The sequence below is a fragment of the Salpingoeca rosetta genome (genome assembly GCF_000188695.1).
Source record: "Salpingoeca rosetta unplaced genomic scaffold supercont1.7, whole genome shotgun sequence".
In the NCBI taxonomy this organism is placed as follows: domain Eukaryota; class Choanoflagellata; order Craspedida; family Salpingoecidae; genus Salpingoeca; species Salpingoeca rosetta.
The window spans coordinates 1,460,532-1,471,917 of record NW_004754927.1 but is presented as its reverse complement, the minus strand read 5'-3'; the positions used below and the strand labels follow the sequence as shown (position 1 = coordinate 1,471,917).

The 11,386-nt window shown below is 56.2% G+C and overlaps 4 protein-coding genes across 4 annotated transcripts in view; 1 reads left to right on the top strand and 3 right to left on the bottom strand.

The window, feature by feature from the left end:
• Positions 1 to 639: 639 nt before the first annotated feature.
• PTSG_12001 (uncharacterized protein) lies at positions 640 to 4,122 on the bottom strand (the record flags this gene model as incomplete). Its single annotated transcript, XM_004995885.1, has 4 exons — positions 640 to 1,005; positions 1,160 to 2,838; positions 3,004 to 3,389; positions 3,737 to 4,122. The coding sequence occupies 4 exons, from the start codon at positions 4,120 to 4,122 to the stop codon at positions 640 to 642; spliced, it is 2,817 nt and encodes a 938-aa protein (XP_004995942.1).
• A 374-nt stretch (positions 4,123 to 4,496) lies between these two features.
• On the bottom strand, positions 4,497 to 5,864 carry PTSG_12000 (uncharacterized protein; the record flags this gene model as incomplete). The annotated part of the gene is made up of 5 exons (XM_004995884.1): positions 4,497 to 4,642; positions 4,825 to 4,899; positions 5,114 to 5,195; positions 5,478 to 5,587; positions 5,747 to 5,864. The coding sequence occupies 5 exons, from the start codon at positions 5,862 to 5,864 to the stop codon at positions 4,497 to 4,499; spliced, it is 531 nt and encodes a 176-aa protein (XP_004995941.1).
• PTSG_03365 (uncharacterized protein) lies at positions 5,398 to 9,365 on the top strand. The gene is made up of 2 exons (XM_004995883.1): positions 5,398 to 7,980; positions 8,338 to 9,365. Exons 1-2 carry the CDS (start codon positions 6,883 to 6,885, stop codon positions 9,037 to 9,039), a joined length of 1,800 nt encoding a protein of 599 aa, XP_004995940.1. The 5' UTR covers positions 5,398 to 6,882; the 3' UTR covers positions 9,040 to 9,365.
• PTSG_03364 (uncharacterized protein) overlaps positions 9,327 to 11,386 on the bottom strand; it is a 4,704-nt gene continuing 2,644 nt past the window's right edge. The window contains exons 6-12 of the mRNA XM_004995882.1: positions 11,047 to 11,113; positions 10,894 to 10,937; positions 10,632 to 10,726; positions 10,414 to 10,492; positions 10,062 to 10,219; positions 9,813 to 9,896; positions 9,327 to 9,558 (exon numbers count right to left, since the gene is read on the bottom strand). Coding sequence (XP_004995939.1) covers positions 9,496 to 9,558; positions 9,813 to 9,896; positions 10,062 to 10,219; positions 10,414 to 10,492; positions 10,632 to 10,726; positions 10,894 to 10,937; positions 11,047 to 11,113 — 590 coding nt within the window. The 3' untranslated portion in view covers positions 9,327 to 9,495. The remainder of the gene's footprint in view (positions 9,559 to 9,812; positions 9,897 to 10,061; positions 10,220 to 10,413; positions 10,493 to 10,631; positions 10,727 to 10,893; positions 10,938 to 11,046; positions 11,114 to 11,386) is intronic.

The following is an 11,386-nucleotide window of genomic DNA, read 5'->3' as shown; positions in this document are numbered from 1 at the left end:
GTGTGTGTGTGCATGCCCGTTATGCTTGGCAAATGCCATGCCTGCGTGCCATGCAGTGTTGTGAAGTGTGTCTGTTGTGTATGCTTGCCTGCAAGCATTCATGCCATGCCTAGCACTGCTCTGCGCGCATGTATGCATGCTGTTCATTGTTTAGATTGTTTGTGTTCGTGCACACTCTGCCCATGTCGCCTTGGCAGCGTCATTGACTGTGTGTGCACTTGTCTTGTGTTTGTTTGAGCGTGCTGCCCGAGTTGATTTGGCAGCAGCTTGTTGTGCTTGTTCATTCTCCTTGTGTTCTTGTTTGTTGCGTTTGCCTACAGTAAACACACACACACACACTTGTCGTGTCTCAACTAACTGTAACAGGAGGGCCTGGGACGTGAACCGAGCAGGGCAGGGCGTCTTGGCACACTAACGAGAGCAGCAAACAACCAACGAGATGGAAAGACCAGACAAAGCACTGGCGGCGGCTTGAAAGTACACCACAGCAGGTAACAGTGCTTACGCGACCATTGTCGTGGAGCGTCAACAGGAAGGGAATAACGAGAGCAACAGCGGACGATCTGGGCGAAATCCACTCGATCAAGGTTGACACACAACACAAATCAACACGAGACAACAATGGATGAGGCCAATCGGTCACTTTCCAATACGCCTCTGTGCCTGGGCTTGATGGATAGCCTCAGCCCACTCGGCGAGTGTCTGATCGGAGCGCTCGTCAACGCGAATGACAAAGGTTCGGCCGGGAACGGTGATGTGAAGTTCATTGACAACAACATCCGCATCGGTTGAGCTGGAGCTGGAGCGGGGCCGTTGGTGCTGTTTCTGTTTCAACTCGGACTTTGTGATGAGGTTGAGGTTGATCTTTCCCTTGTGCACTCGGTCGTGCTGGGTCCTGTAGTAGATGAGAGCATCATCCGTGAGCACAAACCAGCGTGTTTGAAATGCTGTGTTCCACAACCCGCGCTTCCTCAGCCAGCCTGACAGGCGCCCAGGACGCACGGCCTGCACAAAATGCATCAGTCAGTCAGGCAAGATGAGTGTGGAATAAAACAAACACAGCCAGCAGCGCAAGCAAGCACACACACATACACACATCACGCGTACACACAGACACACACACACCCACCTCGCACACACACACACACATCACGCACACATCACACAAAACAACAAACGAACTCACAGGAGTCTGAGATTGTGACGCGCTGGTAGCTTCATCAAGCGCAGCTTGAGCCTCTTGAAGGTTGGCTTTGACCACGCATGTGTGTGGATGGTCAGCACCAAAGCTTGCTTCCATAATTCTTGCTGCGCATTTGTAAGCCTCCACCGCTGTTGCAAAGTCGCCCTTGCCTTTGGACACATGGCCGATGCTGTTCAGTGCCCGCGCAGTGCTGGGGTGGTCGTCCCCAAGCACACGGCGATTGATCTCAAGCGCGAGCTCAAAGCATTCAAGGGCCTGGTCGTCATCGCCAGTCGCACGCAAGGCGCGGCCAAGGTTCGACACAGCAACAGCTGTCTCAGGATGCATGTTGCCCAGCACTGCCGACCGAATCTCCACAGCCCTGTGCAGGAACTCCACTGCATCATCTGCGGCGCCGATGGAGGTGTAAGCACTGCCGAGGTTGTTGAGGCATGTGGCCACGTCAGGGTGCTCGTTCCCAAAGGCGGCAATGGTAATCTCCAAGCACTTGATGAAGTGCTCGATGGCGCGGTCGTGCTCTCCTTTGTTGCTGTATGCGGCGCCGAGGTTGGAGTACGTCGTTGCCACATCTGGGTGCTTCTCGCCCATCACGCGAACACCGATGGCCAAGTCCTTCTCATACATCTCAATAGCGCGGTCGTATTCGCCAAGCGCGCGGTACGCCGACCCCAGTCCGCCGTAGCTTGCCGCAGTGCCCATGTGCCACTCGCCGAGCGAGGCCTGCGTGATCTGCAGGTCCTTCTCGTACATCTGAAGCGCCTGGTCGTAGCGGCCCTGTCCCATGAAAGCTGACGCCATGCTGTTGTAGAGGTTGGCCACACTCGGGTGCTCGTCACCAAGCGCAGCCACAACGATTGCGATCGCCTTCTCAAAGTATTCCACCGCCCTGTCGTAGTCACCCTTGCTGTCGTGGACGGTGCCAATGTTGCCGTATGCCAGGCCCGTTGTGCTGTGATCCTCGCCAAGCGTGTCGCAGAACACCTCCACAGCGCGCTGATACGATGCCAGCGCCTTGTCGTAGTCCCCGAGTGCGTCATAGGTGCGGCCGAGGTTGTTGTAGGTGGCGCCCGTGTTTGGGTGCTTGTCACCGTCCTTGCTTGCAGCACAGCTGATGCGGACCGCCTCCTCAAAGTGCTCAATGGTGCGTTTGTAGTCGCCCTTCTCAAACAGACCTCTGGCGAGGTTGTTGTGTGCTGTGGCCGTCTTCACGTTGTCGGGGCCAAGCACAGTGGTCCGGACCTTGAGCGCCTTCTCCTGGTACTCAATCCCTCGGTCATAGTCGCCCATGCTGATGCAAGTGGAGCCGAGCGTGTTGTAGGTGGATGCAGTGCTCTCGTGCTCCTCGCCGTTAATGCGCAGCTGCATGCCCAGGCCGGCCTGCAGGGCCTCCATGGCGCGGGAGTAGTCACTTTTCGCGCTGTATGCCGCGCCAAGCGTCGTGTACGCGGTTGCGATCTGCGCATGTTCACCACCCCAAAGTCGTTTGAAAATGGCCAGTGCCTTCTCCAGCATCTCAATGGCGCGGTCGTGATCACCAAACATGAGGAGAATAGCGCCGACTTGCATGCACAGCCGAGAGAAGTTGTGCGCGAGCATGTCTTCGTCGTCGATGTCATCGTCGGTCGCTGGCGCATCTGCTACGTTCTGTGCAGGTGCTTGTGGAGGCCCATCTTCGCACTGCACGACCGACTCTGTCTCCTTCTGCACACTGACGTTCGGCTTCGCTGCAGGTGCTGTTGCTTTTCTCGGCGTGTGCTGCTGCTGCTGTTGTTGCTGCTGCTCGTAGTCCTTCTCCATACTCGTGACAAAGCCGATGGCATTGTTGAGACACCACGCTCGCATCTGGTCTTTGACGGCCTTGTTCAGGGCTGCAAAGCCAACGGAAGACTGGATGGCATGAAAAATCATGTCCTTGTCGGCCGGATCCCAGGCATCCGCCTTCTCAGCGCGCACCTCCACGAGCATGTCGGTGACAACCTCAAAGTTATCCACAATCGCCTGCATGAATGCAGAGTGTTGCTGCGCTGGCAGGCGAATTGCCAGCCCGACGTTGTCTTGGCTGATGCTGCAGAATACTTCCCACAAACACCACGCACGGGTGAGCGGCACAGGATTGTTCCAGGGGGTCAGCACAAGCAGCACTTTGCCGATAGCAGCAATGGAGTCCTTGAACGTGGTGCTCCACCTGTAGCCAATCAATGACGAACACAGAGAAGCGAGAGAGAAGAGAAGAGAAGAGAAGAGAAGAGAAGAGAGAGAGTGTGTGTGAGAGAGAGAGAGAGAGAGACGGAGATTGTCAACAAAACAACAAGACAGGTGTGCAGACGTGACCACAACCACACACACACACACACACTTGTACAGGGAGGCACACATGCTGACACGCACAGATGCAAGCGAGCACAAAGACGCAGGCGCAGACACGCACAGATACACACACACACACACACACAGGTACAGACGCGCACACAGACGCAAGCATGCACGCAGACACACAGACACAGACGCAGACACAGACGTGTGTGAACGCACCATTCTTGCGGTAAGTTGGCAGTGACATTCGTGTGTTGGTTGTTGACAAAGAGATCAAACCAGAAGAAGGGCTCTTCACCCGTGCGATCCTTCTCTTCCTTTGCAAACTCGAGCAGGGTTGTCAACACATCAGCGATCTTGTATCGCCAAGCATGGGACACAAACACAGTTGCTGGGGCAACAAGTGCTGCATCTGCTGCCCGCATCACCTCAAGGTATGCACACTCGCTCTCCTTTGTACGAGGAACCACGAGCGAGGTACACGCCTCTTGAGTCGTCAAGTCCTGGTAGGAGTCAGGAAACGCATCTTGAAGATCTGTCAGGAACGCCCGGATCCCAGCTGCGCACACGCCGTGCGTGTTGATGCTGCCGTCCTTGTCCCCCATCGCTGTGTGTGCGCGCGCGTGTGTGTGTGTACGTGTGTGTGTGTGTGTGTGTGTGTGTGTGTGTGTGTGTGTGTGTGTGTGTGTGTGTGTGTGTGTGTGTGTGTGTGTGTGTGTGTGTGTGTGTGTGTGTGTGTGTGTGTGTGTGTGTGTGTGCGCGCGTTGATGAGCGTGCTTCGCTGGATCCACATCAGTGAATGAAGAGGAAGGACAACTTAAGGCAAAATTGCCTTGCACACAAAGCGAAATTGCCTTTGCTTGGTTTGGCGCGCCACTCCTCGTGCTTTTGATGACGATGCACCCAAACAAATAAGCGAAGCGTGCACCGCATGACATGCGGTGATGATGCGACCGACTCCCCAACACTCACCTCGGCGTCATTGGAATGATGATGACGGAACAGCATGAGAAGCACGCGATGATGACAGCAGCAACAAAAGCCACGGACACAGGGTGATGCTGTGCATTGCAACGAAGAAGCGTTCATGCTGCTGCTGTTGCTGTTGCTGCTGCTGCTGCTTTCCTCATGAGGTGCGGCACCGACCTCTTTCATCCGTGCCACAGCGAATCCGCACCGGCTCCCACACAACACAGCCAGGCAAGCCGCAACCCAAGCAACTTGAGCAGTGGACACACATGAACATGGCGGAGCGCTTCTTCGCATCAGCCATCAAGAAATGGGTGTGAGTGGACCCATGCCCCAACCACGCTGCTTCCGAAATTCGTCATCGTTTCCTCGCAACAACAACAACAGCAGCAGCAGGTGAGACACACTGGTCGCTGTCGTGCTGTTATTGTTGGTGTGTGTGTGTGTGTGTGTGTATTTCACCCACACCTTTCTTCTTCTTTCTTCTTCCATCCTCTTCCTCCTCTTCCTCTGCTGTTTTGTTGTGCTGGTGGTTGCGTCTTTTCGGTTCTGTTTGTTGATGTGTGTGCGTGTGTTTGTTGATGTGTGTGCGCGTGTGTGTGTGTGTTTGGGTGGTTGGGGAATGACAAACGTGTTTGTTGATGTCATCGCGCGCTGCACGGCCAGCTGCATTTGTTTCATCCACGCACGTGGTTCCCTTTGCGGCTCCCTTTGCGGCGGTGGCACACGGTTGCTCATACTTCTTTTTCGTTTTTCCCTTCCTCTCTTCCTCTCCTACTGTCCATTCCCATCACACCTCTCCCACCTCCATCTCCTCTTCCCCCCGTCTTCCTTCCCTCTCTTCAGTGGATGTGCTCTTTGCACGCCCACCCCCCTCTCTCTCTCACATACACACGCACTGACTCACACACACACACACACACACACACACACACACACACACACACACACACACACACACACACACACACCCCTGCCATGTGCTCGTCACATTTCGTGATGAAGGACTGATGGTGCTTGGCTGAGGGAGCGTTGGCGCCAAACCCGCGTCCACCAACTTTCTCTTCTTCTCTTCCTCTATCGCGCGGCAAAGCAAGCTCTCTGTACCTGCCTGCGTGGCTTGCTTTTGGTTGGGTTGACTGCGCCGCCGACTGCACTATCCATTTCTTGGCCAATGTGTTGTTTCTTTGATGTTGGCACGCGGGCAACCAGCTCTTCGCTTCCCCTCTCCGTGTCTCTCTGTCTTTGTCTCTTCCGCACCTGGCGCTTGTTGTTGTTGCAGTTGTTGCACCACTGTTGGCGCGCTGCTACTGCTGCTGTTGCCAGCGTTGCCATTGTTGCTGCGGGCGCCAGCGCTTCTCTCTCCATCTCTCTCCATCTCTCTCCATCTCTCTCTCTCCTCTTGTCTTGTGCGGTCTATTCCAAGCACACTCTCTTGCGTGTGCGCATGTGCATGAGCGCGCGCTCCTGCGCATTGAAGGAGACAGCAACCAGTTTCTTCCTTAGCGCCTCTCTGTGGCAGCTACCACGACTCTTCCCCCTGCCTCGTCTGTTCTCAACAGCCTCCTCTTCTTCCTCCTTCCCCCTTCATTATCACGGTCCTTTCAAGCACTCACCCTCGTACTGTCTTCCTCTCACCTTCCACCCAGCACGCTCTTGCGTGCTGTCACACGCCCCCGCCCACACGCCCACACGCACGCACACACGAACACGGACACCTTTGTCGCACTGCGGCCTGTGCGCTGCGCCCCTTGCTTGGGGGATCGCTGCCTTTCGCGCCAGTGTTGGCAGTTTTCCGCCTGTGGCCACGGGGGCATATCCACCACGCCTGCTGTGCATCGGCGGCGCTGTGCGCTGTGTGCGTTGCGTGCGTCCTCGGCACCTTTCCCACTTTTCTTGCATTGGCAACGAATTTCACTTCCCGCGCAAACTTTGAGCTGCGCACAAACACACACACACACACAGAGCATTTGCCTTGCTTGTTGTGCACTTCATTGTTCAATTCTTCTTCTCTTCCTCCCTTCCTCCTTTTTTTCATACGTGCATGTATGCATGGCCCAGCGCCATCCTTCCTGTTCATTTTCATCTGGGCCACTGATATCGGGTCGGTTGCTTGAGTGCACCCGTGCTATCCTCTCTCTCTGTGCACCTGTGGTGCCTGTGTACGTCCCACGCACGCCTCTTCTTCTCCGTGTCTGGTGGTGTCCATCACTCACCCTTCTTCTCCTCCGCCCTTCTTCTCCTCCACCCATCTCCCCAGCCCCCTAAGCTTCCGTCTCCTTCCATCCCCCCTCCCATCCCCCCTCAGCTTCCGTCTCCGCCACCCACCCGCTCTCCTCCTCCACCACCAGTCTTCTCTCTCCCTTCTCTCCATCCCCTGCGCGCTATCCTGCACCATGCCTCGGACTGCATCGTCAGTGGTGTGGAAGGACGCGTGCCTGACGACCAACGGCGTTGGGCCCGGTGTTTTGCCCACGCCAACGGTCGATAGCCCACCGCTTCTCCGCTACCCGGGCTTCACCACCAAGTACCCGCTGCCGGCGTTTTCCTTCGACAAGCTGCAGTCCATCTCCTACCACGACCGCATGGCACACGTACAGAAGCGCATCAACAAGTGGAGGGTTTCCGAGTTCACGGCGGTCGTGTCCCTCTCCGCATGTGTCTCCAAAGCTGTGAACTCCTGGGCAGCTGTTAAAGCTGCTGGCGAAGACTTTAGCATGGAGGATGAGCTGCCGCGAAAACGGGCCAAGATTCCTGAGTTCAAGAAGGCGTATTGCACTGGCTGGACTTTTCGCTGGGGCAAGCACGAGATCTTCATGACACCTTCGTCGCCGCCACCACCACCCCCATCTTTGTTGGCTATGCTGTCCGTCAAGATCCTGGCACCGCCCGCGTCGTGGAAGTGCGTCTTCTTGGCCTCGCCTCCACCCAAGGAGAGGGCGCTGCCTTTTGTGACAAGCGTGCCGCTGTCACCCCTTCCGTTGCCAGCTGCGACATCGGCGACGTCTGCTTTTGTCGACGACTTGTGTGCGCGTGTTTCTCCGCGCGGAAAGGGCGTGTTGTTCGCCACGAACATCGACCTGTGTCAGGCCGTGTTCACTGAGCAGTTGCAGGAGCTGAGCGACGCCCTCCCCGACGAGCTGCACTGGCGCGGCGGCAGCACCATGCTGGCAGAGCTCGACCCCATCGAGGGCATCAACAGCCCGCAGATGTTCATTCATCTCCCGGGCACTTCAATGACGGCACGCCAGGAGAACAACAACCTGATGGCAATCAACATCAACGTCGGGCCGGGGTCGTGCGTGTGGTACGGCGTTGCTCCGCAGCACGTGGGCCGCGTCAAGTCGCTCTGCAAGAAGAAGGGCATCGACTTCAAGGAAGCATGGTGGCCAACACCTGGCGAGCTCGATAAGGAGAACATTCCGCTGGTGCGGTTCATCCAAGGGCCGGGCGAGGCTGTTCTCGTCAACCCAGGCACCCTTCACTGGGTTCGGGTGAGTTTCTCTCCTGCCTTGGTTGTGTGTGCATGCATGCACGCATTGAGATGATAGATGGATAGATAGTGTGTGTATCTGTGTGACACGATAGATGGATAGATAGTGTGTGTATCTGTGTGACACACACACACACACTGTTTGTGCGTGTGTATGTGTATGTGCATGTGTGTATGTGCATGTTTGTGTGTGTGCATGTGTGTGTGACTCTCTGCGAGTGCACTGTGTTTGATACTTGCTCGCAGCGATTCAACCACTCACCTATATTTTGGCACACGCATGTTGTTTGTTTGTCTTCATGCTCCACCCCTCTTTCTTTACCCCCCCCCTCTTCAAAATCTTGGTTGTTGGCGTCAGGCGCTGAGTGCATGCGTGCATGTGTCGTGGAACCTTGCGCCGGCCTGCGCGCTGCAGTATGTGTCGATGTTTGGTGCGACGTACCACATCGTTCCGCGCCGCCACCTTGCGCGCTGTGTCTTGTTGCGGGAGCAGAAGCGCCTGCCGCGTGACGCTGCCCTGTGCGCGGCCATGCTGCGCGTGGTGACGCAGGACCTGGAGGAGCACAGGGCCGTCTGCGCAGACAAGACGCTGGTCGCTGTGGCGTGCGAGCCGAGCAACGCGGCGTGCTTTGTGTGCGGTGGCGACGTGGGCAACGCCTTCTTCACCTCGTCCCCTTCTAAGGTGTTCTGCGTCAAGTGCCGCAACACCATTGTCGCCCGTGTCCGCACCGCCGCTAGGAGGGCCGGCACAGGCGAGGTGACGGCCGCCCTCATGCGCAAGACATGCCGGCGTGCATTTGGGCGCAGCAAGGACGCTGCCAATGACGACGATGACGACCCCACCAACCTACTCAAGGAGGTCAACTACTTCCTGTCGTTGGATGAGCTGGCGGCGATTGTTGAGCGCACACGCAAGCGCTTGCGGTCAAAGCGCACGCGTGCAGAGCGTGCCGCAAAGGCTGAAGTTGGCACGGAGCATATGGAGACCGTTCGTGAGTGGTTTTCACTCACCAAGCGCCGCCTTAAGCCAACTGCTTGGCCCATCAAAGGCCGATCGTGAGGAACGATGCTGTCTCGTGCCCCTCCCTTGTTTATCCTTCCTCTTTGTACCGCCACTCTTCTTCATAGTGTTCATCTCACATGCTTGCGCATATTGTGTGCTTGTGCTCGTCTCCCTTGGGCGGGTTGATAGTTGTGGTCTGAGCCTTTCCTTCGTGTGTATGTCTAGTGTGCGTGTGTGTTTCAATCGCAGATAGCTTGTGAGTGCCATGTTGTTGCTTTGTTCTTGTGCGTTGTTCTGCTCGCCTTGCGGCTGAACCGTGGAGATTTCCAACTTGCTGACATTCATTGGAGTGCTCTATTTATGTGCTTTGAATGAAAAGCTGGTTGAACTTGTGTAACAGCAGATGCCGCAGCAAAACAAGGAAGAGAGGCGTGTGGGTGTGTGTGGGCGCAGTGATGTCATGCGCATGCAGCTGTTGCGTCATCACACACACAAGCCCTCGCACTCAGCCGTCTACGGGTTGAAGGAGGCGTTGAGGCGCGATTCCGGGTATGCACTTGCGTCCACTGCTGGACGCTGAGTGAGTGAGTGAGTGAGTGAGTGTGTGTGTGTGTGTGTGTGAGAGAGTGTGTGTGCGTGCGTGTGTGTGTGAGTGTGTGTGTGAGTGAGTGAGTGTGTGTGTGCGTGCGTGTGTGTGTGTGTATGTATGTGTGTGTGTGTGTGTGTGTGTGTGCGCGCGCGCGCGCGCGCGTGTGTGTGTGCATTGTGGTGCTCGTGACACCCTCCCCCCCCCCAAAAAAAAAAAACGAGCGAGGTGTTGTTGGTCTCACCTGGTCATCGAGGTTGGCATCGTCCTCTTCTTCGTCGTAGTTGAAGTGGCGCTCCACAATGGATGTTGCGAGCGCTTTGATATTCTGCAACAAACCCCCGCAAACAGATACATGCCAGCACGCCAATCATGAGGTGCAAGGCCCTGGCTCTGAGGCCTGGCATGTGCAGGCATCACTGCTCACCATAAGTACACCAGCAGCCACCCATCCTGGGCAGCAGCAACGACAGAGTCCACATTTGGCGCTCACCGCAGCGTCGCTGTACTGCAAACTCTCAATGACGTCCACGACGTGATCTGGCACAAAGTCGCGGCCAACGGGGCCGTACTCCGTCATCAGCACATCCACAAAGCCGAGGCAGTTGAGCGTGCAGTCAAAGTCGGGCGTCTTCAGCAGTGCATACATCCCTGAACGCCCCACATCACCGCGCGTGCGTGCGTGCGTATGTGCGTGTTTGTGCGTGCGTGTGTGTGTGTGTATGTGGGGGGGGGGTCATGTGTGTCAGCCATTTCAGGGCGAGGGTTAGGGACTGCTGCTCACATGCGTTGAGGTCAAGGCAGAGAAGAGAGACAAGGGATCGGGGCGTGAGCGAGGAAATAACCTGTGTGAAAGGTGTTCTTGATGAGGGGATCGATACAGGTCGGGTTGGATGTGGCCATGTTCAGCACCGCAAACGAAACCTGCAACAACGGTGTGTCAAGCATGAGAAGAACGGCAAAACAAGATGAGGAAGACAAAAGCAAACGTCAGTGCATGATCGTGCAAGCAAGTTCATGCCATGTTGGTGGGCATGCGAATGTGTTGCAGCTTGGACGGCACCTCTCGCTGCAGTTCTGTTGTTTCCTCGAGCAAGTTCCTCAAGTGGATGAGGAGATCGTGTTGGAAAATCCCAGCAGCAAAGTCGGGGTTTGCGCCTGTGTTGGTGTTGGTTGTGTTGTTGACGGCGGCGGTGGAGGCAGTTGTAAATAGTCGGCGTTAAGGTAGCAGGGAATACATGCCAGAGGAGACCACGAACGCCAAAGCAAGACAGGATTCGCTGAATTGGGAGGATGTGAAGAGGAGAGGGGCATTCACGGCGTACCGGCGAGGTTTCCGATGAACCACGCCGTCTCCAGGAGAATGACCCTGGCAATGCGTAATGTGTGAGGCACCCAAGTCAATCGACCACCAAAACCTGAAGATAGCGGCGGGCGGGCAGGAGCAAGGGGGCAACGAGACCGCAATGCAAGCGTACTTTGATGGTAGTTGCAGCAAGTGCTCCAGCAAGTCAAACAGCTTCTCGTCCGCAAAGGGGAATATGCCTGAGACGCGTGCGAGTTGGGTGGTGGGCACAAGGCCAGTGTCAACAGCAGACGTGGAAATGGCACGAGCAGTGCCGTGGACACGGGCATGCGCGAGCGGAGACAGAGACGAGTATTCCATCGGGCACACACACACACACAATATTGCACACACACACACAATATTGCACACACACACACACACACACACACACACACACACACACACACACACACACACACACACACACACACACACACACACACACACACACACACGACGACGACGACGAC